Genomic DNA, 24,308 nt, shown 5'->3' on the forward strand with positions numbered 1-24,308 from the left:
ATAGTAAAGGTAGTTGGAGGTATTAGGCCGGTTCACAAGTATTTCATTTCCCGTCCTTCCTGGCCCATGGTCAGATGGTAGTTTCTTGCCCCCTTGAGGTAAGCAGTGCTATGTGACTCTTGCCAATTACATGTGAGCAGAGGTGATGCACGGAACGTTCTGGCAGAAAGCTTTAAGACCATGACTCCCATGGCTAGATCTGCTGTGGTCATTAATAAAGGCAGGCATCAACATGGAGCCAGTCTTTCCCAGCTAATACAGAAACGGAAACTTATACTGTGTACACCTGACCACCGTCCAGCTGGGAAAGTCCCAGGTAAGCCAAGTCCTAAATGATTGCAAGCTGGCTGCTTCCTAACCTTCCTGTCTGACAACAGGAACTAGGCCCAATCTCTTTCCAACCCAACTGTGTTATCCCAGGATGTGTATCTTGGAGCGCTCATAGCCTCAGGATGCTGCAGGGAGTAAGACAAGCATCACAGCAACATTCTTGTGGGGGAGACGGATGGTTAACTGAGAAGCAAGTACATTAAATAAACTTTAGGTAGTGGTAAGTACTCTGGAGGAAATAAAGAGCATTACGTCATACAGACTGGACTGCTGCTTTAGCCAGGGTGTGGAGAAATCCCCCTCCGAGGATGTGACAAGAAAGAGCCAGCTTTGGGAAATTCTGCAGGAACACATTTCAGGCAAGGGAACAGGTGCAGTGACTCAGAGGCAGGACCAAGCCTGACATAGTCAAGGAACAGAAGCTGGGCCAGAGTGGTCTGAGCATGGTAAATGAGGGCCATCTGGGTAGGAGATGAGGACTAAGAGGCAGGGGAGGCCAGATCAAGCAGTGGCAGGCTGAGAAGAGCTAAGACTGTAGTTAACATAGGATTGGTACCAGTGGAGCAGGGACAGGGGCAATCAGGGAAGGCTTCCCAGAGGCAGCTGCCTTTGAGTGGAGGCCTGAATAATTTTTGAAGTCAGAGATGGGGGCAGGGAGAAAGTGTCAAACCCCGGTGTCCTGTTTTTGTCACTTCCTAGTTGTGTGGCTTTCAGCAGGTCACTTAACCTCTCTAAGCCTCAGGTTCTTAATAATAACCTCCCGCAGGTTGCTGTGAAGATCAGCGCCTGATGGTGCTCAGTAAAGGCCAGTGCCCTTTGATGGTGGACGTTTAGGCAGCGTGCCACGCTAATAGAAATGCATCGTTCACAAGGTAGGATTTTCTCTTCTCTTCCTTCTTCGCCCAGGCGCCCAGGGGTCACCAGGAAGGGCTGGCACCACCGGGTTTCTGAGGCGGTGCCACGAGAGGGGGCGGTCCCCGGAGGCTCCTCCCAGGACAGCTGAGGGCAGGATTACCTTCTACCCTCCAGTCCTGCGACAGCCCGGCGTCCAGGAGGAGGAGCGCCGGCTACAGTCATCTGGCCCGTTGACAGCTGCTGACAGCTGTAAAGCGCGGGGGCGCGAGGAGGCAGCGTCCTCGGCTCTCGGGCCCGGGATCCTGGCCTGCTTTCCGGGTGAGAAACGAAACAGTTCCTGCGCCCGCCTCGTCTTCGCGCTGTCTCTTTAAGAGGTGAACAGGACGCCCCGCCCCTTCGAGGTCTGATTGGCTTCTTCCGCTTGCTTGCGTCCTCTTTTCGGTGGAAATCGGTTCCTATAGGTTACTGGGGGCTGGGTGGTGGACCTCTGTTACAAGGAGGGACTACTGCTGTTTTCACAGTTTGGGCTGGACGAAAAGGACGGGCCTGCCTTCCAAGTCGCCGCTGCCGCGAAAGCTTGCACGGTGTCCTGGGGCCGGCGGACCCCGGGCGCTGACCGTCTTGCTCCCTCCCAGTCTATTCCTCAATTTCCGCGGAGCCAGCCGGCCACCCGCGACTCTTGAGCGACGCTCCCTGGCCCGGCTCCTCCCCCGGGCGCTGGAGGCCGGAGTCCCGGCCTGGGCCCGGTCCGCGCACCGGCGGCGGCGAATGGGCGGCCCGACCCGGGCCCTCAGGTAAGGGGGGTCCTCTCGCCCGATTCGTGACACAGCTAGAGAGGGGCCCGCCCCCCGCAACGGGATGAGCCCCTACAACCTGCTCTCTACCCTTGCTGGGCGGTGAGCCCCCAAAGCAAACAGGGACCCCGCAGCTCCTGCAAGCGCAGGGGCGCCGCCGGATACGCACTGCCGGGGAGCCCCGGAGCCACCGGCGCCTCCAGGCTCTCCCGCAACAGTGGCACCGACAGCCTCCAAGGCTGGTGGGGAGCTGCTGCTCAGCTGAGTGGGGCCTCGTGCCCCTCTCCTCTCTGCTGGAGTGGCCCTTCTCTACTCGGCTGAAGGGCCCTGGCGGCGCGGCCGGAGTCCCAGAGGCGCGGGCGCAGGGAGCCGAGTGCCCATCCATCCACACAGCGCACGAGGACAGGGCGCCTGCTTCCTCCAGGGCAGCGGGGTCTGGGCCGTGCCCGGTGAGGTTTGCTTCTGGACCCTGGAGCTTGGGCTGTGCTGGGAGAGATCTACGCTGAAAACCTCCTACCCTCAGTGTCCCTACTCGCAAACGGGGTGACAGGGCAGGGCCTCAAAGGGCAGGGCGATGTTATTTATAAGCTAGAGGCTGCAGCTCTGCCAGGGCCTCACTCTTCCTGAGGGGCCATCTTGAGGGCTCAGGACTCTGCTTCCGATGGACTCGGGGTGGCCTTGCCGACGAATCTTTCCCTCATTCCCCAGAAGGGCTTGGCTGCTCTGCGCTGCAGATTCATTTGCTCAGTATGTAGAATTTTACCGAGGATTTATCAAATGCTAGGCTCTGTTCTAGGGGTCAGACCATGCACAGACTGACCAGGACCCTGCCTGGGGTAGACTGACGGTAAACAAGTAGCCAGTAAGCAGGGCCACTTTAGACAGGCCCCTGGCCACCTTTGCCTCACTCTTCCACTTTCCACCTTACTCCTGCCTCAGTGCTTGCTGCACCCTGTGCCTGCTCGCCTCCACCCTTTTCTTATCATTCCAGGCTCAGCTCTGTTGTCACCTCCTCAGAGAAGCCCTCAGCTATCTCAAGGCCACCCCACCTTGTGCTTTCTTGTCAGCACTCAGCCTCTGTCCAAACTGGCCCTGCTTGTTGGTTACTTGTTTACTGTCTGTCTATCCCAGGCAGGGTCCTGGTTAGACTGCACATGGCTGGGCCTTGAGTGGGGCAGGAGTCAGGCTCCTCCGCTTCCTTCTGGGGACCCCTGCCCTTGCGTTTGGAGGTTTACAAGGGGGCAGCCTCTCCAGGACAGTGTCCCCCTCATCCATAGGCTGAAAGATAAGGGTGGTGGGGGGGGCGGAGTCAAAGGGAAGCTAGTCTCTGTTCTATGAAGCCTTCCTTATCCTGTTTTGGTTCCAAGATTTGAAAGCTCATCAGTCTCCTAGGGGTCGTTAGCACTGAGGGAGGTTATGGCAATAATGAATAAGCACAGCCCCCTCCTCTGCTCAGGGCTTTCTCCCTCCCCCAGGGTTTTCCCATCCAGGAGCTCTGGGCCAGCTTTGTTCAGGCCCATTGCACAGATGAGAGATGGGAAAGCTGAGGCCCAGAGAGGGGAGGCTATTGTCCCAGAGCCCACAGCAGGTCCAGCACATGCATGACCACAGGGTCATCCTGCCCCACAGGTGGGCCATGGAGGGAGAAGGAAGGTGGCACAGTGGGTGGGGAGTTGGCCTCTGGTATGTTATTGAGGTCGGAGACTCTCTCCTGGGTGAAGAAACAGTGCGTTCCTGTTTCCCTGCCCAGAGTCCTGGGGTTGCCCCATGGATACTAACATACCACAGCCACCTCCTCTGAGAAGCACCTTGTTCTCTGACTGGCTAGGATCCATCCCTCCCTGCCCCATGTCTGCCATCCCTCCCACCTTCCCCTTTTTCTGGAGCCTGCCAACCCTTCTTACTTCTCTGTCCCTCCCTCCGGCCAGGGGCTCACCCAAGGGAAGAGCAGCGAACACCACTGGGGGGCAGGGGATGGTATGGGTGTACAGCACCATTTGTCTAGCTGAGTTAAGAAAAGAGAGAAGGCCAGGAACTTAACCCCTCAGTGCCTCTGCTTTCCTCCTCTGTAAAACGGGGCCAGTAATTGATCCCTCTACTCACAGGTTGGTGTGATCATTAGGTGAGTTAGCACGCATAAAGCACCTGGCACTGTATCTGCGTATAGGAAGTATTTGTTATTGCATGATTTTTTATTATCACTTCAGTGATATTATGAACACTGACGGTGGCAGTTCAGTTATGGTTGATATCATAACTCAAGTGTGGTCTGTGGACCAGCAGCATTGGGGTCACCTGGGAGCTTGTTAGAAATACAGACTTGCAGCCCCACCCCGGACCTGCTGGATCAGAATTGGCCTTGTAACAGCCCCCAGGTGAACCCATGCACATTCAGGTTTGAGAAGCCCAGCGCTGGATCAGGCAGATGCATTGCACCACAGGTGGAGAAACTGAGGCCCAGAGCAGCATGCCTGGCAAGTTCTTGGTTGGGGGCCTGGGCTCTGGAGACAGAGAGCCTTGGCAGATGACTTCCTCTCCCTGACCCTCTCAGCGGGGAGAGCAGAAGTACTCACTTCAGAGATTTGTCAGGCTTAAAGGAGACACAGCTTGTCAAGTGCTTAGCACAGGGTCAGGCACAGGCTGGGATCAGTGACCCCTCTCCTGCCTCATCTCAGAACCCCACAACAATTGCAGCTTCAAAAGGAGCCCTGGAACTTGTGGACCAAATACCCCTGATCCCCCATCTCTGCTCTGGTTAAGAAAAACAGCAATTGCCCTTGGATGGGTGATGCTTTGTGGACATTTACGTCTCTGGTTTTCTTTGATACTTACGACAGCCTTGTTAGGTAGGTGTTCTTGTCCCAGTGAGACTCAGAGAGGTGAAATGACTCACCCATGGTCACACAGCAAGCACTTGGCAGAGCCAGAAGTACAATTCAGGTCTGCCCAACTCTGTGACCTGTTTTAGCTGGACATTTTTTTTTTTTTTTATTGTAAATTAGAGAAATCAGGCTAAAATTGGCATAAGCAAAAAAGTCCAAGAGTGGGACTGGCTTCAGGTGTGGCTGGATCCAGGGGCCCACATAAGCTCATCAGTATCTATCTCTACCTGTCTCTCTGCTCTGCTGTCCTCTGTGTTGGCTTTAGTCTCAGGAGGGGTCTCCTTATATGGGATCAGAGTGGTGCAGCTCTGGTTTAGTGAGCTCAGCAGAAAGACAGTATCAGTTGCAGGATAAGCCCAACAAAAATCTCTGCTAATATTCATTGGCCAGGGCAGTGGAACATCCTGATTGGCCAGTCTTGGATCACATGCACATTCCCTGGTACTCTAAAGGGGTGGAGTCAAAGTTTCCTAAACTTCACAGATGAAACTAGGGGAGCTGAGGTTCCCCTACAGGAAAACAGGGTACTATCAGGAGGCTCCCCTAGAAGAAAGCAGTTGGGAGTGGATGCTAGACAGGCAAAACCAAGAGAAGCCCACGCTGTCCCCCCACTCCGTACTCTACCTGGCTCCTCCCGCTTCCCCTACTCACAGCCCCTGTTTATCTGCATAACCACAAGCGACGGCTTAGATTCAGGGTGGCTGCTGGGTGATTGGCATGCATCCCCCACCCTGCCGCTCCTTGCCTCCCTGGTGTTCTGTCCTGGGCCAGACCTTATGCTGGGCTGCTAGGACCAGAAGTGCGCTCCTCTGGGCTTGGCCTGACAACAGGTGATGGGGAGGGGAGGGGGCTTCAGGGTCTCTCTCCTTCCTGGGGGCCATTCATGTTCTCAATAATCACCAGAAGTAGTAAGGAGGCATTGTACCTCCTTCACCCTTCAGCTTCCCCATGCTCTGCACAGTGGGTCTTATGTGGGTGCAAGGTGGCAGCTCCAGTTCCAGACAACATGTCCTCAACAGCCACATCCAGATACAGAAAGAGGGCCTTTCTCCTGGACAGAAACTTTCCCCTGGCCTTACCAGCTCCTTCTTGGCTTTGACAGAGCGTCTCTGCTGGTGCCGCTGGCACTCTGGGAGGGTGACAATTCACTTTGTGGACTGTCCCATGCATTGTGGGATGTTGGGCAGCCCAGGACCCTGTGCACAAAAACTCCATAGCAGCCTACCACAGTCACTGGGCTTCCAGCACCTGGGTCCTGCTGAGTATATCGCGCTGCTCTCTACCTGCCCCACCCCCAGACATAAATGAATGGATTTGCTTCTGAGGCAGGGGAGCAGCCTTGCCCTGAACACAGGGCCTTATGCAGGGATCCTCGAACAGAATAGTTTATTAGCAAGGGAAAAGAAGACAGTGTCTGGTGGGGATGCCACTGACAGTGTGGGCTTCATGGTTATAAATATCCACGGGCTCGGCCAGATCCCATGCCTCATTGCCCTCCTTTCTCCCTCCCTACATTTGGTCCCAAAGGCACCTCTACTCAACCCCACTGTCATCTCTCCTGGACTGTTGTCACAGGAGCACCTCGCTGGTCTCACCCATTCCTGCACAGCAGCCAGGGCAACCTTCACGTGTAAATCAGGTCCAGTCACCTCCCTCCGGTAACACTGACCTTGTGCTCAGAATGAGATCATACTATATGTGGTCACACGGCCCCCTGTGACCTTGCCCTGGCTTGGAAGCCTTCCTAATCCTATCTCCAGTCACGCTGGCTTGCTTTTTGCCCTGTGAACAGGTCAAGCCTGTTTCTACCTCAGGGCCTTTGCATTTGTTGTCCTCTTGCTGGAATGCTCTTTGTTCAGAGTTTCCCAAGGTTGGCTCCTCAATTACTTAGATCTCAGTGAGGATGTCACCTTGTCAGAGAGGCCTTATCTGATTATCCAGTCCAAAGCACCACCCCTATATACATTGAGATTAAGGTTTAGCTGTTGAAACAAGACCAAGATAACAAGGTAGGAAATGACTTCTGTCTGTCAGTTAACAGCCTGGGTACAGCTGCCCAGGACTTGCATGGCAGCTTCATCGTGGAGGGGCCCAGCCACCTTTCATATTGCTGTTCTCTTCACCATGTGGCCTGTATCTCATGGTCTAAGATGGCTGCTTCTGCACCCACCACCACATCCTTATTCCAGCCAATGGGAAGGGAGAAGGGCATTGCATCACTCTGCTCATGTCCCATTGGATAAAACTCAGTCATGTGGCCTCACCCAGCTATGAGGGAGGCTGAGAAAAGTAGTCATTGTTCTGGGAAACCATGTGCTAGCTAAAATCCAAGGGTTCTGCTACTATAGGGAAGGGTGGGTGTTGGGGGACCCTTAGCTGTCTCTACTGTGTTCCCCGTCATTCTGTTCCACTCTTCTGTTTTATTTCCTTCTTACCACTAAATTTGTCTTTTTACATACGGGTTTTTGTGCATATTGTCAGCCTGCCTTTCCCAGAGTGAAGGCCCTATGAGAGCAGGGCCTGGGCTGTCCTATTCCCTGCTGTGTCCTGGCACCTAGATTGCCTTGTGCTCTCTCCTGAACTGCCCACCCTCAGCCCTGCTGCTGTCAGAGTGGGTGCAGCTCCTCTGCTGTTGTCCACAAGAGTCCTCTGTGGCCCGAGAGCCTGTGTCCTGGTTTTCCAGCCACTCCATCAGTCCCCATCCCAGGGTGACTCTGTACTGTTTCCCAGGACCCCAGACTGCCAGCTCGCTGTCTTCCAGGCTGGACTCTTGACCTTCTCGTTCTCTGAGCACAGGCACATGTGGGTACTTGGCCCATGGGCTCAGCCCTGACTGCTCCAGCTGCGCCCCAGCTTTTGTGCTCTCGTCTCCACTTGGAGATCTCCTGGGCACAGCCCAACATCCCCTCCTTTGTGTTTGCCTTACCAGGGTAGCAGCATAGAGGGACAAGGGCTTGAGGGTCAAACCGAGTTGTGTCCGATGCCCAGCTGTGCCACGTGGCGGCCATGTGACCTCATGAAAGTCACTCTGAGTCAGTTCCGCGTCTGTATGGGGGGCTGGGACCACAGCTAATAGTTCCTGAGAACACATGCTGGTGCAGTTGGAGTGCTTCACACCAGTTATCTTACTCCATTCTCACCACAACCTCGTGAGGTGGACACTGTGGTTGCCACCATTCCACAGGGGGAAACGGAGGCACAGAGAGGTCAAGGTGGTAAGGCCTGGCTGGGGTATGAGAGGGTCAGCTCTCTCCCCTGCCCCTCTACCCCTGGCACCCAGGACTGAGGGGATTAAATGGGGTGGTGCCAAGTAGCTCATGCTGCTATGCCTGGCACACAGACATGTTCAGTGAATGGTGGTGGCTTTTGCTATTATTTGGGGTCACTAGATAGAGTCTGAGACATAGACTGGGCTCCCGTCCAAAGGATTGGGTCATGATGGGTGTGGGAGCTCCCCACCTTGCCCCCCACCCAGCAGGTGGGAGCAGAGCTCCCAGGGGTAGGGCAGCGGGGGCATTTGTCCAGAATGGGAGAGAGTGTTTTATTCTGGGCCAGAGAGTATGTGTCAGAAAACCCAACTGAAATCACAGGGGTCAGAGGGAGGGTGTTGACTTGGGAGGCAGGAGGGCAGGGCCCAGGGTCACATGGCTCTGGCACTGCTAACAGAGCGCCTCTCACTCCCCCAGGGCTGGCTGCTGGCGGGATGGTCACCCTGGAGGAGGTGATTTGGGCCAATGGCAGCACAACGCTGGCCCCACCCCTGGCACCGAACATCAGCGTGCCTCACCGCTGTCTGCTGCTCCTCTATGAAGACATTGGCTCCTCTAGGTGAGGGGTCACAGCCCTGTTGGCGGGCTGGTTGTGTGCGTGAGTGGGTTTTCCCAGGGCGTGTGTTGGGGGTAGGGTGCATACACAACCCGCTGGTGAGCCAGCCTCTGTACCCATCTGCTAGGGTCCGGTACTGGGACCTCCTGCTGCTCATCCCCAATGTGCTCTTCTTCATCTTCCTGCTCTGGAAGCTTCCACTCGCTCGGGCCAAGATCCGAATTACCTCCAGCCCCATTTTTATCACCTTCTATATCCTGGTGAGTTCACCCCAATCAGTAACAGAAAACTCAACTCCAACTGTGTTAAGCAAAAAAGAGAATTAACCACCTCCTGTAATGAAAAACTCCAGCTTCAGGTATGGAGGGATCCTGGGATTAAATGATGTCACCAGAACTGTGTCTCTGCATCTCTGCTCTGCTTTGGCCTTATCTCAGATGATCTCTCCCCATATGGAGTCAAATATGGCCACCCTGCCTCCGTACCCACTCCAGCAGAGTATCTCTCCTGGTGGTTCCGGTGTAGACTTGGAGTTCTCTCTGATTGTCCCAGTTTGGATCACATGCTTTTCCCTGAACCAGTCACAGTGGCTAGCAGGGAAAGGGGTACTTTGGAGCTGGGAGGGTACGGTCAACTCAGCCAGACTGCATGGACTGGAAGGGTGGGAGGGGAGGTGGTCCCTGAAAGAAAATTGGGAAATTATTCCTAGAGGAAAGGAGAATGGATGCTGGCTGGGGAAAAAAGGCCCCTGTAGCCTCTATCTGGAGCCCTGATGGCACAGTAGTTAAGCGTTTGGCTGCTAACCAAAAGGTTGGCAGTTCGAATCCATCAGCTGCTCCTTAGAAACCCTATGGGGCAGTTCTACTCTGTCCCATGGGGTTGCTATGAGTCGGAATGGACTCAGTGGCAATGGGTTTGGTCTTTTGGAACCTTCATCTGGAGCGCTGGTGGTGCAGTGGTTAAAATGCTCTGCTGCTAACCAAAGGTCAGAGGTTCGAACCCACTAGCCACTCCACAGGAGGACGATGTGGCAGTCTGCTTCCGTAAAGATGTACAGCCTTGGAAACCCTATGGTGCAGTTCTGCTCTGTTCTTTGGGGTCTCTGTGAGTCGGAATCGACTCAACAGCAGTGGGTTTGGTTTCGGTTAGCCTCCATCTAGCCGTTTGCCCGTCCTTCCATCCATCCCCATGCTCCTGAGACCTCTTTGGTGCAGACTTCTTGCCTCTGGGTGAGCCTGTGTTATCCTCTGTTGGTGATCTTGTGGCATGTTGCCTGAGCTGATGTCAGGGCTGTGGTTGAGAGGGTGGCTCCAGGTGCTGGCTGTCCAGCTCCCTTCCTTTGGGGCTCTCCTCCCTGCTTAGGAGGGGAGGGCCTGACCACAGCCCTCTCTGCGACCCTTAGGAACCACCCCTAGAGCTGTGTGGCTCCCATGGAGCCTTGTTTGTGGTCTGGTTCAGAACTTACCAGGTCAGAAGAGTGGGCAGTGGGCAGGCAGAGAGGCAAGTGAAGGGGCGTGGGGACCCTGGAGGCCACGACCCACTGGAGCCCCTCCCCTTCTCGTGAGCAGGTGGAGGGGCAGGGGTGGGAACTGAGGCCTACTTTCTTCCCTGCTTCTCTTCTGCTGCCCCTCTGACCGTTTACTCATTTACGTATTTATTCAGCAGATATTGAGCACTCATTGGATGCTAGACAGATGCCCTTTCTGGGGGAATGGGCAGGAAGAAGGGACCCAGGGCTAATTAATGCCCAGGAACATATGGCAGGTCCAGGGGAGTCCGTGCTGCCTCAGCTGCTTGCTCTTGGGTCCTTACCCTAAAGTGACTTTGGCCAGTGGCTTGGCCTCTCTGGGCCTCGATGCCCACCTGTGTAACATGGGATGAATGTGCTTTGGCTTGTGGCATTGTTGTGAGCACCAAATGAGGCAGCCTGCAGAGTTCCAGCCCAGCGGGAGCCTGGCATACAGTCAGCACTCAGCCATTGTTGCTTTCTGCAGCCTGCCCTGCTGAGTGGAGGTAGCCTCCCCAGGGCTTGGACCCTGCTTTCATGGCACAGAGGCTGGCATGTGTATGAATCTGGGCTCTCTGGGTTTGTATGTGTCAGAAAACCCAATGTTAAAAAAAAAAAAAAAAAGAAAACCCAGCTTAAATCACAGGGGTCAGAGAGAAAGTGCTGACTTGGGAACTGAGAAGTTCAAGGGCTTCAGGCCTGGCTGGATTTAGGTGCTCAGCGAGGCCTTCCAGTCTGTCTCCCTCTCAGCTTAGCTTCTCTCTGGCAGGCTCTGCCCTCAAGGCAGCAAGGCAGCCCCAGCAGCCCAGCTTCTGAGTGCACCACATGTCCTGGGTCTGACTTGTCCTAGACTTCTCTGGGCCCCACCCCATCCCTGAGCTGTCCTGAGGCTAGGAGAATGGCATGCACTGACCGGCCAGCCCAAGGTCACAGGCCAGTCCCTGAAGCCAGGAGTCAAGGGGTCAGCCTCACTTGGAACCACACAGACAAAATCCTATGCTGAGCACAGAATGCTCTCACAAAACCTGGTGCCGGCAGCTTACCCCAGGGTCTTTGAAGCCTCTTCTCAGTAGCCACCTTTTCCTGAGCCCCAGGGGTCTCAGAATTAAAACCATGAGTGATAACACTAACTGTCATCATGTACTTAGTCCTCACTGGGGCCAGGCACTCTTCTGCTATATATATTAATCCATTTGATCTTTCCAACAACTCCCATTTTATAGTTGAAGAAACTGAGGCACAGAGGTACATTTAACTAGCCTGAGGCCACAGAGCCAGGGAGCAAATGCTGGGATTTGAACCTGAGCAGTCTTCGCCCCATGCCCAACTCTCCTAACCACTCTGGCTCCTGTTTTGTTTCAAGGGCCTTGGAAGCTGTGGACATCAGTGCTAGCCAGGAAACTGAGCCAGGAGAGGGAGGGCCAGGCTGAGGTCTCGCAGCATTGTGGGTCTTCCTGCTGTGGAAATCCCAGCTCTTGGAGCTCTGCCTGCCTCCCTGATCCCCACCTGACTCTCCCCTTGGTGATGTTCTGTTTAGTTTGAAATCCTCCCTTCTGGAGAAGTCAGAGGCTCCTGTAGGTGTAGGGTGTGGGGTGTGGGGGTGTATGTCTGTAGTACCCAGGGGCTCTTGGTCCCCGACTCTGCCCCTCCACTCCCTCCGTTGCCCTACCAGGTGTTCGTGGTGGCACTGGTGGGCATTGCCCGGGCTGTGGTGTCCATGACGGTCAGCACCTCGGATGCTGCTACTGTTGCTGACAAGGTGTGTCTGGGCCCACTGATGGACGAGAAGGGAGGGGTGCTGGGTACAGGGAGAGGCGGACTGGGCACCCAGGCTGATGCTCTGCCCACTGTGTGCGCAGATCTTGTGGGAGATCACCCGCTTCTTCCTGTTAGCCATCGAGCTGAGTGTGGTCATCCTGGGCCTCGCCTTTGGTACGTGTGCCCCTGGGGCTCTGGGACGGGGCCAATGCCCTCCTCTCCTCCCCCAGCTGGGGGTGGACCCTGACACAGCCACTTAAGCTGACGGACCGGCACGTTTCTTCCAGGCCATCTGGAGAGCAAGTCAAGCATCAAGCGGGTGCTGGCCATCACCACAGTACTGTCCCTAGCCTACTCTGTCACCCAGGTAACGGGACTTCCTGGCGGAGGCAGTGGGTCACTGAGGGCCATACACAGGCCTCCTGGGCTGGGGCCAGGCTTATCAGAAGGACGTTTCTCGAGCTTTAAATGCACATAAGAAACCTCCTGGGTGTTTGATAACAAGGAAGGTTTGCCAGCCTCTCCCAGAGATTCTGGTCCAGAGGGTCAGTTGGGTCCAGGAACCAGACGCTTCACAAGCAGCCCAGGTGGCGAAAATGCAGGTCTGCAGGCCACACCGAGAAACATGGGTCTGTTGTTAGGTGCCGTCAAGTTGGTTGGGTCTAGTGGCCCCTTTCTCAGTGGGAGTAGGGGCTGCACCTTACTCATCTCTGCCTCCTCTTGCCCTCCCCTGCCCATGGGACATAGGCCAAGGCTACACTGGCTCTGGGCACTGGAGTTAGGTGGTCAAGGCATGGCCAGAGAATAGGCTGCAGCAGGTAACTCTGAGGTGCCCTGAGCCTCAAAGGCCAGGCTGAGGGGCTGGGGTGTGGTGTGATGGAGAGCTGGGGGGCTTTAGATGAAGGGAAGGCTTTCCAGGTGGTGGGGCCTGGTAAGATTCTCTCTCCTCTCTCCTTCCCTTCCTGCCCCTGCAGGGGACGCTGGAGATCCTGTACCCTGATGCTCATCTCTCAGCTGAGGACTTCAACATCTATGGGCACGGGGGCCGCCAGTTCTGGCTGGTCAGCTCCTGCTTCTTCTTCCTGGTGAGGCAGAGGCTGAGGTCTGGGCCTGGGCCCCCTGGAGTGGCTGGGTTATGGCTGGGACCTGGGGTTTGGGGGCAGTGCCTTGGCCCTGGGGTTAGGGTGTGGGCAGGTGGTCCCTAACACCCGTCTTAGCCCTGCTCTGTATCTGCAGGTCTACTCTTTGGTGGTTGTTCTCCCCAAGACCCCACTGAAAGACCGCATCTCCCTGCCTTGTGAGCTGCTGGGCGCAGGGTTGGGGGCTCTATTTTGGCCACTATGATCTGGAGCTGGAGAACTGGGTGGGGGGAGAGGGAGTCCCAGGCGTCACACTGGGGATGAAGGGTGGATGGTGAGGGAGGCAGAGCCTCACCCTGGCAAGGGCAGGACCTCACGCCCCCGCCCCACAGCACGGAGGAGCTTCTACGTGTACGCGGGCATCCTGGCGCTGCTCAACCTGCTCCAAGGACTGGGTAGCGCGTTGCTCTGTGCTGACATCATCGAGGGGCTCTGGTAGGTGGGGTGGCGAAGGGGGGCATCCATCCACGTGTAGGGGTGAGGCCGGGATGGGGGCGGTGGGGCGACTGAGTCTGACCGGGGCACCCAGGTGTGCGGTCCAGTCCCGGATGGGGGCACGGTGGGAGGGGACAATGGCGTGAGGGCCACCTCCTGGACTCGCCCCTGACTAGCCATCTTCCCCTTACCCCTTAGTTGTGTGGACGCCACCACTTTCCTCTACTTCAGCTTCTTTGCGCCCCTCATCTATGTGACCTTTCTCCGAGGCTTCTTTGGGTGAGTCCCCTGCGGGGGTGCTGAGGTCAGGAACCAGGGCCGGGAACTGGGGTTGTGGCTGGATTCCTGGCCTAGAGGCTCGTGGGCTCCCCCGTGTGGCTGCCGGCGTAGCCACGCTTTCCGCAGGGGACAGGTTGCGCATGCGCGTGTCAGAGCTTTGGAGCCGAACAAAGCGGACGGCGGGTGTGTATGTGTGTGCACGTATACATGTACACATATGCAACGCCCACACGCATGTACATCCTAACCACCAAAGAAATAGCGGCTGTGCACATTTTTCTGCACTTGCTGGTTTTCATGTAGCATGGTTAACTCATTCATTCAGCAAGCGTTCAGTGAGAACCTACCGAGTAGGTGCCAGGCACTGGTGCCACCATCAGACACAGCAGGGAACAAGTAGACACAGATCCCTGCCCTCAGGAGCTGGTGTTGCAGCTGGGGTAGTGGGTTGGGTGGGAAGTCCGTGTGTTTTTGAGTATATGGGTGGGTTGCGCTCTTGTGCGCTTGTGTTTGGGGGAGTATCAGGGAGAAGGATGCTGAGGCTCTGTGGCATTGGGCTCTGACTCTGGGCCTCCCTACTGCCAGGTCTGAGGCTGATAGGGGATCTACCTCCCGTGTGGGTAAGATGGAAGAGGGCGTTGGAGGTGGGTCAGCACCAACTTCAGAGTGGGGACTGAGCCCCAGCCGCACCTGTGAGCTCTGTGTGACCTTGCACACACAATGATCTCCCTGAGCCTCAGGCTCCATTCTGTAAAATGGGCACAATGACCTCTACCTCAAAGAGTCATCCTGGGAACTGAGTGGCTGGCTAAGCTGAAGTGTATAGTAGTAAGAGCTGCAGGGGTCACAGAGGCAAGCGTGAGATCACAGCCAGTGTTTACTGGGCACTTTGTGCCAGAGACTGGTTAAGCTTGTAATTTACCTGTGTTCATCCTCCACAAAGAGGCTAATGAAGTCAGAGCGTACCATTTGATGGCACAGACGTTTTGTGCCCAAGTTCACCCAGCCAGGAGTAGGAGGGTCAGGGTTTCATAACTAGGCCGGTTTGACTCTGGAGTCTAAGCAATGTGGGACTTCTTGGGGTGGGTGTTTAGGCAGCTCTTACTGTGTTTCCTTCCATACCTGATGGCCTCTTTGCCCAGGGAGGGAGGCCTTTCCTGAGCCACATGGCGAGGCTCCCCCTGCTTCTCTCCTCCACCAGCTCCGAGCCCAAGATCCTCTTCTCCTACAAATGCCAAGTGGATGAGACAGAGGAGCCAGACATGCACCTGCCCCAGCCCTATGCGGTGGCCCGGCGGGAGGGCCTGGAAGCCCCAGGAGCTGTGGGGGCCTCTGCCGCCTGGTACTCAAGCACACAGTTTGACTCGGCCAGTGGTGTTGCCTACCTGGACGACGTGGCCTCCATGCCATGCCACACAGGCAGTATTAACAGCACAGACAGTGAACGCTGGAAGACTCTCAATGCCTGAGGGTGGCCGCTGGGGTGGGGGACCTGCAAGGGCCTGTGGGGGACAGACTGGAGAGGAGGCCTAGGAGCAGAGTTCAGGGTGGAAAAGGACAAGGCCAGAATCTTCTGTGCCAGGCCCCTTCACTCTGGGCTGGAGGCCTCTTCCTGCCCTCCTGGCCCCCTGCTCTGCCTGGGACCCTCCTCCTCTCTCATCCCTCACCTTGCTCAGCATTTGGCCCCAGAGGTGAATTCCTCAGGGCCAGGCCTGGTTCAGCTGGCTGAGGGTACCTCCTTTCTCCAAAGCCTTGGCGCCCAGGGCTAGTCTGGCCCTCGTTACCCTCTGCTCCCATCCCTGTGGGCTCTGGTCTCCTCAGAGCCACTGTGGTGATGGGCTAAAGTATGTATATTTTCTTGATCTATTTTTTAATAAAAAGAAAAAGGAGCAGAAGGTATCAATGTGAAGGTTGTGCAGGAATGCTTGGGTGGTCGCTTCAGGCTGGTCCCCTTGGATGTCCTGAGCCCTGGGGAAGGCTCAGTGTCACTTACTTTGTTCAGCCAAGGAATTGGCTGGTGTGTGGCTCGGGGCTGCTGCTGGGAAGTAGAGAGGAGGGAGTCCAGCTACCCCTGCCCTCAGAGCCTATGTGTGGAGTGGAGACAGACATGGACCAAGAACGAGATTTTTATGAGCTGTAGTTCTTCCCCACCTTGTTAAAGAGCACAGGCTTTGGAATGAGCTGGGCTGGGCGTGTCCTTTTTCAGCTCTTTACTCTGTGAGCTTGGGCCAGCCTCTCCCCTCCCTCAGCTTGTTTTGCCATCTGCGAAATGGGGATGAGAATGCCAATCTTGCAGAGATTTCTGTAAGGGTTAGAACATAAGTATAAATGGCTAGTGTATGGTAATGGAGCAATAAATAATAGCCATTTTTATTTTTAGCTCCCAACTAGTGCTTAGAACATAGTAGGCACTGAAAAGGTAGGATGTTGGGGAGTGATATTTATATCAAGATGAACTAAACAGATATAAATTGGAACAAAGCATTGGGGCCCATAAAATACAACTAGAGGCAAGAGGTTCTACATATCCATATTGCTGCACTTGTACCTGAGTTTGACTTCGAGTTTCCCGGTGGCCAGAGTGAAAAGGGATTGCTGCTAGTTATATAATTCTTACTGTCAGAGAGGGGAGCCCGTGGGTGGTGCAAATGGTTAACATACTTGGCTGTTAACCAAAAGGTAGGAGGTCCAAATCCACCCAGAATTGCCTTGGAAGAAAGGCCTGGCAGTCTAATTCTGAAACTCAGCCATTGAAAACCCTATGCAGCACAGTTCTATTCTGACACATATAGGATCCCCACAAGAAGAGGACATAATCAAGGACATAAACAGGAACATAACCAAGCCACACAATTCAGAGCCTAGAGGGGGTCTTGGGGCCATGGGGGTCCTGAGGGTTGAGGCTAGGGCCTGCTCCACAGCTGGTCCTATTTCTCAGGAGGGCACCAAGGGCACCAGTTCCAACACAGCTTGCCCTACATGAATGTGTCAGATCCCAGGATCCAGGGCCCGGGGGACTGTTGGCAGGCATGGGCCCCAGCTCAGTGCTGGGGATGCTGTTGGCTCCCACAGCACAGGCTGACCTGGACAGGGGTTAAGGGCAGGTATAAGGCAGAGCCAGTGAGTGGAACTCCTGGGTGGCAAGAGCTGGAGAGGAAAGGCGAGGGCTGCCAGGGCTCCTAGAAGGCTGCTTCTGCATGGTGCTTTTTGCTAGGGCCTCAGCGTGCAGGGAGCCTGTTAGGCAGGGAAGGGCAGACTGCAGAGCCTTCTGAGCAGGGGCAGACAGCATAGGTGGTGGGTGCAAGGACCCCAGTAGCTCTGAAAACAGGCCAAGGAGGGCTTGATGTCAAATCCTGGAGCTGAGTTCAATATCAGCAGCCCTGACCTTTGCTAGACCTTCCTTAGCCCTTTCTGGTCTAAGAAGTCACAGCTTCAGCCTTGGCTGGCACAGTGTGTGATCACTGAGGCAGCAGCCAAATCTGCAGGGGTGAGCCAAGGAGGGTAGAAGCCTGCTTTTTTTGTTTTACAACATTTTTTTTAAATAGGTAATATATGTACATCGTTTAAAAAAAAAAATCATATAAGACAAAAGGTATACAGGAAACTTCCAGTTCGAACTTCAGTTTCCCTGTCTCCCTCCCTGAAACACCGCTGAGACCAGGGTCTTCATAACCTTCCACAGATATCCTGTGTCTGTCCACATACATGTGGAGGCATATTACAGCTGTTTTTTACATCAATGTTCTGTAGCTTGCTTTTGTCACTTGCCAAATGATCTTGGAGATCATTCCATGTCCGGCTGGGAGAACTGCCTCACTCTTCATCAGCTGCGCACATTATAGATGCATAGCAGTTTGTCTAACCAGTCCTCTTATGATGGACACTGAGGTTGTTTCCAATATATTTTATAGCAACAAACGCTGCAGTGACAGATCTCCGTAAAAGCATGCTTTTGGTAACTTTTGCAAGTGGAATTGCTGGCACACAGTCTTCGTCTTCTGACAGAGACTAATAGTTGTCCCCCAGTATTTGTTCTGCCTTTTATCTGCTGTAATAGAATCCTTGATTTTTAACTGAATGGACAGCTGCCTGGAATCAAGGCTACATCTCCTAGCCTCCCTTGCAGGTAGGTGTGGCCATGTGACTAAGATCTGGCCAGGGGGATGTAAGCATGTCCACAACTTCTTTAAGAGAGCAGTAGGCTCTGTTCTTTCCTGCTGGCTGGGATGTGGTTGTAATAGCTGGAGTTTAGCAGCCACTTTGGACCATAGGGTAATCTTGGGACTGGAAGCCGCTCATGGCAGTGCAACAAGATAGATGGAGCCTGTGTTTCCGACTCTGTGGTGCATCCAAAATATCCTTGAACTTTCTACCTTCAGGTGACTTTTTGAATGTGAGCAAGAAACATCTATCTTGTTTCAGCTATTTTGGGTTTGTCCTCTTATAGCTGAACCTGATATAAATCAGTACACCCTTCAAAGAGGCTGTGTCAGTTTTAACTCCAACCAGCACATCCTCACTGGCACCGTGTGCCATTCACATTTTCAATCTTCATGAAGAGCCCAGCTCACGTCTGTTCTGTTTGGACCACACCTCATGTGCTGTGTCTGGATAGGAACAGATGTCATGCAGAGGAGTGGCAGCATGTGGAGGGTTCTGGAAACCTCATGTGGTGATGCGGTTCACTGCATATGACCCAAGTTCTAGTCCTAGCTCCCCACTGCTGCCGCTCACTGGCTATGAACCTCGGGTAAGTCATATTTTCTGTCTGACCTTTAGTTTCCTCATCTGTAATACAAGATAGCAGATGACTGGTTTCCACCTGATATCCGTTCTTTTCTTCCTCAGTAACCACATCCTGGTGTTTTGTGGAGTGCCTAGTTAAAAGACAACATTTCCCAGACTCCTTCGCAGCGAGGCACTCATGCGACTAAGTTCTGGTCAGTGGGATGTTAGAAATATACGAGACTTTGTTTAGCAGAGGCTGCCTGAAGGGAGATCACTCTGCCAGGAGGTATGCTCTTTGATCCTATCGCCTTTTTTCTTCCCCTTTCCTGGAATGTAGATGTGGTGACTGAATCTCTTGCAGCCATCTTGAACTATGAGGTAACTATGGGAAGCTATTCATTAAGGTTGGTCAAATAGACAAACAAGCCTTTTCCCTGATGATGCTTGGGCTGCTCCACCAGGTTCTTTCACATGAGAGAGAAAGCGACTATCTTGTTTACAGCAAACATGTGGTGAGAATAATATGTCCTGCAAGGGGTTATGTAAGGCTGGCTAATTCGAGATGCCAGTTTGTGTCTTTTCCTTCTTCTACTTTATCCTTCTCCTCCCTCCCATTTCAGTGGGAGCTTGGTCCTTGGCTTCCTTACCATCAGGGGAGCCTACAGCTGGCTGGATGGCAGAGCTAGCCTCCACAACTTCCTGATTTTTGTTTATAGATGCCTCAGGTTACACAGGGAATAGGGGCTCTTGGGAAGTTTCAGGTGGGGATTCCCTTGGGTTAGAGAAGGGAGTGAGGTTTGTGTGTCCCTGAGCAGTGGGGACCCAGGCTCAGCTGCAAAGGAGTGCCCACCAGCAGAGCTCTGAGACTGTAGGGTCCATGTGGCTTGGGCACTGGAGGCCTCCTGATGGCAGGTGTGAACACATGACCAGGGGCATTAGAGATCCCCCCTGACATCCTGGCCTTGCAGCATCTGGGGCCTTGACCAGATCCACAGAGCAGGCAGAAACACCCCAAGAATGACTGAGGTGAAATCTTCCACCCACTCAGCAGAATTAGGCCACATCAGAAATTAAGCAGGGTTCTAGAAAACAATTCCTAAGTTTGTGGACCAGGATTCATACTACCTGTGAGAGGTTGTGGTCATCTTGGGGGCTGCTCACACTTTCTTTTTTCATCTTTGTGGACACATGTAGGATTGCATTTCCCTGCCCCCGCTGGAGATGGGCAAGGCCATGTGACTGACTTTGGCCAATGAAATGTGAGCAGAATGGCAAGCATCTCTTCCAGGTGGAAGCATTTAATTGCCAGTGTGTTATTCCATCCTGCCATGGTAATGGTGAGAGCATGCATCGAGATAGAGCCTGGTTTCTTGAGTGACCTCAGTGAGAAGAGGCCCTCTGCTGAGCTGCACTGAACATGCAGCCCGAATGAGAAATAAGCCTTGTTCTTCAAACCACCAAGATTTTGGGGTTGTTTGTTACTGCATTGTAACCTACCATATCCTGACTGACACAAGGGTTAAGTGAGGTAGACCGCTTAATATATAGCAGGTGCTCAACTAATTTGATTTTCAGCAAAGAGGGCAAGCCAGGCCTGGACTGGAGAGCTAGTAGCTCTGGGGCTCACAGGGCCATCTCCTCATCCCCTGTCTCATGGGCCTCATTTTCAGATTTTGTGGGTCTTTCTGTCAGCTTCACACAAGTTGCTCCCTGTCATTCATTGCTTCTACTCCCTAGAGACACCCAGACCAGGCTCATATGCCCCAGCCTCCCCCTTCTCTTCAGTTTCCAAAGCAGACCACAGTGGGCCTGTGTGGTCCTGGGAGGAGCTAATGCTCCTGGTGGCACAGGCTGTCCTTGAGACAAGGCCTATGATGTTGAGGCAGTATGAACATTCATGGCCACTGCTTACGAGGGAGCCTAAGGTATCTACACTGAGCTGCCTTCTGGGATGCTGACCTGGGAAGCTGTGTTCTAGTCCTGACAAGCTGTCACTACTGTGCTGTTTTTAAAGCAGGGGCCTAGGTCTGGGGAGCCGAAGGCCTGATGCACAGGGTGTGAGAGCGTGTAGGACATGAGCTGGTAGGAGCAAGCGTGCTCCTCTCCTCATGATTATGGAGCAGGGTGCCCTCCCAGCATGCTCAGGTTGCTGCACCTGCTACCGGGGTATGTGGGACATGCCATGTCACTGGAGCTGCCAGCAGATGGAGCTGCTCAGAGAGAATCCCTTTCTCCTCCTCCCTGGAGACCCTTCACCCACCCAGGGCAGGTGTGTAAAATGGGGCACAGCCAGCCCAGAGGAGTGAAGCCTGAACGATGTGAAAGGGGTTCTGCAGCTGTGAGCACTTATTCCCCTGGCTTGAGGAGTGGGCTTCGGAAGAGACAGGGCTCAGAGATGCCTGCTCCGTCACTGAGTCCCAAGAAATAGACTTGCTGCCAGGGCCAGGAGCCTGAGCGGCCATTTGGTCACCCCACAGCTTTGCAGCAGAACTGGCCAGAGACGGATCCACATTCCCCAGAGGCCAGAACTGCAAAACTGAGTGTAGCTGAAGGAAGTGGGCCTCAGCACCTTACGCCCCTGGAGATGCAACCTTTAGTATGCACACCTCTACCCTGGCCAAGGGCAGCAGAAGGCTCTTCAAGATCTCCTGGGGCTGTGGCTCTCAGAGGGCTGTCTGGGCTCCAGAGTGACTGGCCTTCAGTTCACACCCACAGGCCATCCGCATGGCAGTTCCACGCCCCTGGTAAGGTTCTGATAATTACCCTGCAATGTAGGTAGTGTTCTTATCTGAGGAAACCGAGGCTCCAAGAGATGCGGTTGCTTGTCCCAGGCCAGAGCCTGTTGGAAACAGAGCTGGGCATTAGGCCAGGTCCCAATAGAGCTGCAGCCTAAGCTGTGAGCAGACTCCTTGCCCTCTCAGGATGACCTAAAGGGGTGGAGGGGAGGGAGAGGGCAGCTCTGCCCTATTGGACCCCAGCAACACCAGTGTGAATGGGAGCTGACTTCTAGGTGCCACCTTGAAGAAGAAGTCAGTGTTATCCAGCAGGGCTGTGCATCGGGGGCTGATGATGGTTGGTTTGTTATCCAGGGGCATCATGATGGTCATGGTAGGTAACACTGTGTGCAGGCTCCATTCTAAACACTCCACACAGGTGTCAATATGCCCACTTCACAGATGGGGAAACTGGGGAACAGAGAGTTCACACAGCTAAATGCATGGCAGGGTGGGACTTGAACCTAGGCAGCCTGGCTCCAGAGTCCAGATCTTTAATCATTGCACTACCACGGCTCACAGCAACACCTTTCAAATGGGATGGGCTCTGAACCCAAGGTGAGGTGCTGCAGCCACTGTACAGTCAGTCTGGGTGTCCACAGAAAGCCCCTAAGGGACTGACTGAATAGGACAGACAAAGCCTTGGGCATTATGGCCTGATGGGGTCCAGAATGAACACCTTTTGAGCAAGGAGCAAACAACCTGGCTCCCAGCCCAGCTCTGCCACTTCCTGGCCTTCGACCTTGGCAAGGCCCCTCATTCTTTGTGCCTCGGTTTCCCCACTTGTAATGTGGAACATTCTAGAACACTTCCCTCCTTCCCCTGCAGGGCCTGGCACCTCACCACTTCTCCAAGGAGGGGGTTGCCCCCTTCCTTTCTAAGCAAGACCCTCAGCTGGTGCTGGGCTGTTTTGGGGAGGAAGAGATGCCCGTGAAATAGCCCCTGTGGAACTGGAGGCACCTGACGGTGCCTGAGCGTGCCGAGAGTTTTATTTCTCATATTGTTTGGAGATGGTGACTCAGCTGAACGCGTCCAGCAAATCAAGATCCAATAACCCACTGTGAAGAATGTTTAAGCCCTGGCTTCAGTCAAGATCTCGTTAGGGGCTCCGAGATACAGAATCAGTTCCGCCTGGCCAGGGCTGAATGGCATTCTGGGGAGTCTGCCTGATGTGAAGTGAGGAACACGAGAGCCGCTCGCTCCAAGGAGCCTGCCTGGCACTCATACCATGGGGATGGGAGTGTGGGAGGCTGGTGGGGGTGGGGGTGGGGGAGGCTTACTGACTGGTGGGAGTGACAGGCCTCCTCATCCTGTGAAGGGGCCCCCAGCAGGCTGCTGCTTTCCCCTCAGGTTCTCATTTCAGGCACTGACTCCCATAAACAGAGCTGTCCTGGGGGCTGAATTCCGGCCTACCGACTTTTGGCTTGCACAATGTTTAATTAGTTGTCAGAATTTAAATATTAGGAGATTTTACAGCTTCTCAAACAAACAAAACAAACAAACAAGCAAGCAAACGAGTGAAAAACCCCGCAAAATTCAACAATCCCAGGCTGGGGCACATTATACCCCCTGGCCTGCACTGATGGGCTATTTCCTGCCTGGTTCCTGTAGTGTCTCTGGAAGTTTAATGCTTTGGCACCCAGGTGACATCTCCCAGGTCCCTCTCCCCCCCATGCCTCTCCACACGCCTGTGCTGAGCACCTCCTCTGTGCCAGCTCTGGGTTTGGTGGTCCAGAGCCAGAGGGGCCCTCGAGAGGGGCCACGGACAATTTATAGCTTGTGTGGCTGTGGACATGTGTCTTTTTGGCCCTCTTGGTCTTCTGATAAGGACCACCCCCCCATTTCCTTTTGGGGGACTGACTCTCCCCCATCCTTTGGCCCTACAGTTGAAGTGGGCCTGACCGTTCCCTGGCTCCTAGTGGGCACCTGGCTGCCAGGAGGGGCCGTGGTGAATGGTTCAGGGGTGCTCATAGGGTCCAGCCGAATCAATCAGAACCACCATGCAGCTTCTGGACCACCTGAGAACGAGAAGTGTCTTTCTGCAGGTTTTACCGAGCTGGTGGAATGGGGCCTGGGGAGCGGCTGACGCCCCTTTGGAAGAGCTCTCTGACATGGAGCCCCCAGGGGGCAGCAGAGCTGAGAGCCAGGTCAGAGCACAGGAGGGAACCATCCCCTGCACCTGGCAGGGGGGTGCAGGCACAAGAACCTACACACCTCCACTTCTGCTCAAGCCAGTTCTGTCACTTGAACTAGAAGAGCCCGACTGGTCCTCAGCAGGGAAGAGCTGTGGCTGAGATGCTTAAGGAGCGGGCTTCAGGCAGGGGAAGGAGGCCAGCTCCAGGGGCAGGGGGATGGGGAGGCAGGCCCTCCAGCTGAGTATGAGGGGGAGCAAGTATCAGAAATGAAGGGAAATGGGGGTGAGAGGGAGGAGGACATTCTGGCCAGAGGGAGCCAGGAACAAAGACTGGTAAACCAGGGTCGATGCAGGCTCCAGGGCTCTGGGTTCAAACAAGGCATTTAACAAAGGGATAGCTTTTATTGATTTTTCCTCCATGCAAGTAACAATGACCCTCTTATGGTTTGACAAAAAAATTTCAGAAAATTAGAGGTGCCAAATTAAAGATGAGTAGCAAGGCAAGCAGTTATCGCAGGAGACACCCACCAGCGTGGTGGCTTTGAGAGGGCAGTAGGGCACGTTTCGTAGGACGCACCAGCAAGGATGCACCAGCAAGGCCCAAGTCTGAAAAAAAAAAAAAAAAACTTTGTACAAATAACACTCCTCAGGACAATTTCTTACTCACAGAAAATAGAACAGGATTTCACATCCTCACACCAGTCTCCACACTGCAGATGAGAATAATTTTTCTTTTTTCTTGGGTGAACATTTTCAATTCACATAGCCAGCTTTGTGACTCGGAAGCACGCCCGCGTTTCTGCAGCTGTAGGGGAAGAGGGGACGTTTTTCCCCCTCTTATCTTGCTGAGTTTTTTTTTTTTTTTACC

The 24,308-nt window shown here is 54.2% G+C and overlaps 1 protein-coding gene across 6 annotated transcripts; it reads left to right on the plus strand.

Moving 5' to 3' along the window:
* Positions 1–1,314: 1,314 nt before the first annotated feature.
* TPRA1 (transmembrane protein adipocyte associated 1) lies at positions 1,315–22,533 on the plus strand. 6 transcript variants are annotated; one of them, XM_049862796.1, is made up of 12 exons: positions 1,316–1,586; positions 1,707–1,979; positions 8,548–8,689; positions 8,814–8,946; positions 11,866–11,952; positions 12,053–12,125; positions 12,239–12,318; positions 12,926–13,036; positions 13,188–13,248; positions 13,423–13,525; positions 13,724–13,804; positions 15,006–22,533. In XM_049862796.1, the coding sequence occupies exons 3-12, from the start codon at positions 8,565–8,567 to the stop codon at positions 15,271–15,273; spliced, it is 1,122 nt and encodes a 373-aa protein (XP_049718753.1). In that variant the 5' UTR covers positions 1,316–1,586; positions 1,707–1,979; positions 8,548–8,564; the 3' UTR covers positions 15,274–22,533. The 6 variants fall into 6 exon arrangements, with proteins under 6 accessions (XP_049718758.1, XP_049718753.1, XP_049718756.1 ...); XM_049862797.1 differs by having other exon boundaries at positions 1,317–1,559; XM_049862798.1 differs by having other exon boundaries at positions 1,317–1,503.
* Positions 22,534–24,308: the final 1,775 nt, after the last annotated feature.

The sequence above is a fragment of the Elephas maximus genome, chromosome 20, assembly GCF_024166365.1.
Source record: "Elephas maximus indicus isolate mEleMax1 chromosome 20, mEleMax1 primary haplotype, whole genome shotgun sequence".
NCBI lineage: Eukaryota > Metazoa > Chordata > Mammalia > Proboscidea > Elephantidae > Elephas > Elephas maximus.

Coding starts and splice junctions, on each gene's coding strand:
- TPRA1 (XM_049862801.1), top strand. CDS start 8,565: ATGGTCACCCTGGAGGAGGTGATTTGGGCCAATGGCAGCACAACGCTG. Junction 11,953..12,052: donor CTGCTACTGTTGCTGACAAG/GTGTGTCTGGGC, acceptor CTGTGTGCGCAG/ATCTTGTGGGAGATCACCCG. Junction 13,805..15,005: donor TTTCTCCGAGGCTTCTTTGG/GTGAGTCCCCTG, acceptor CTCCTCCACCAG/CTCCGAGCCCAAGATCCTCT.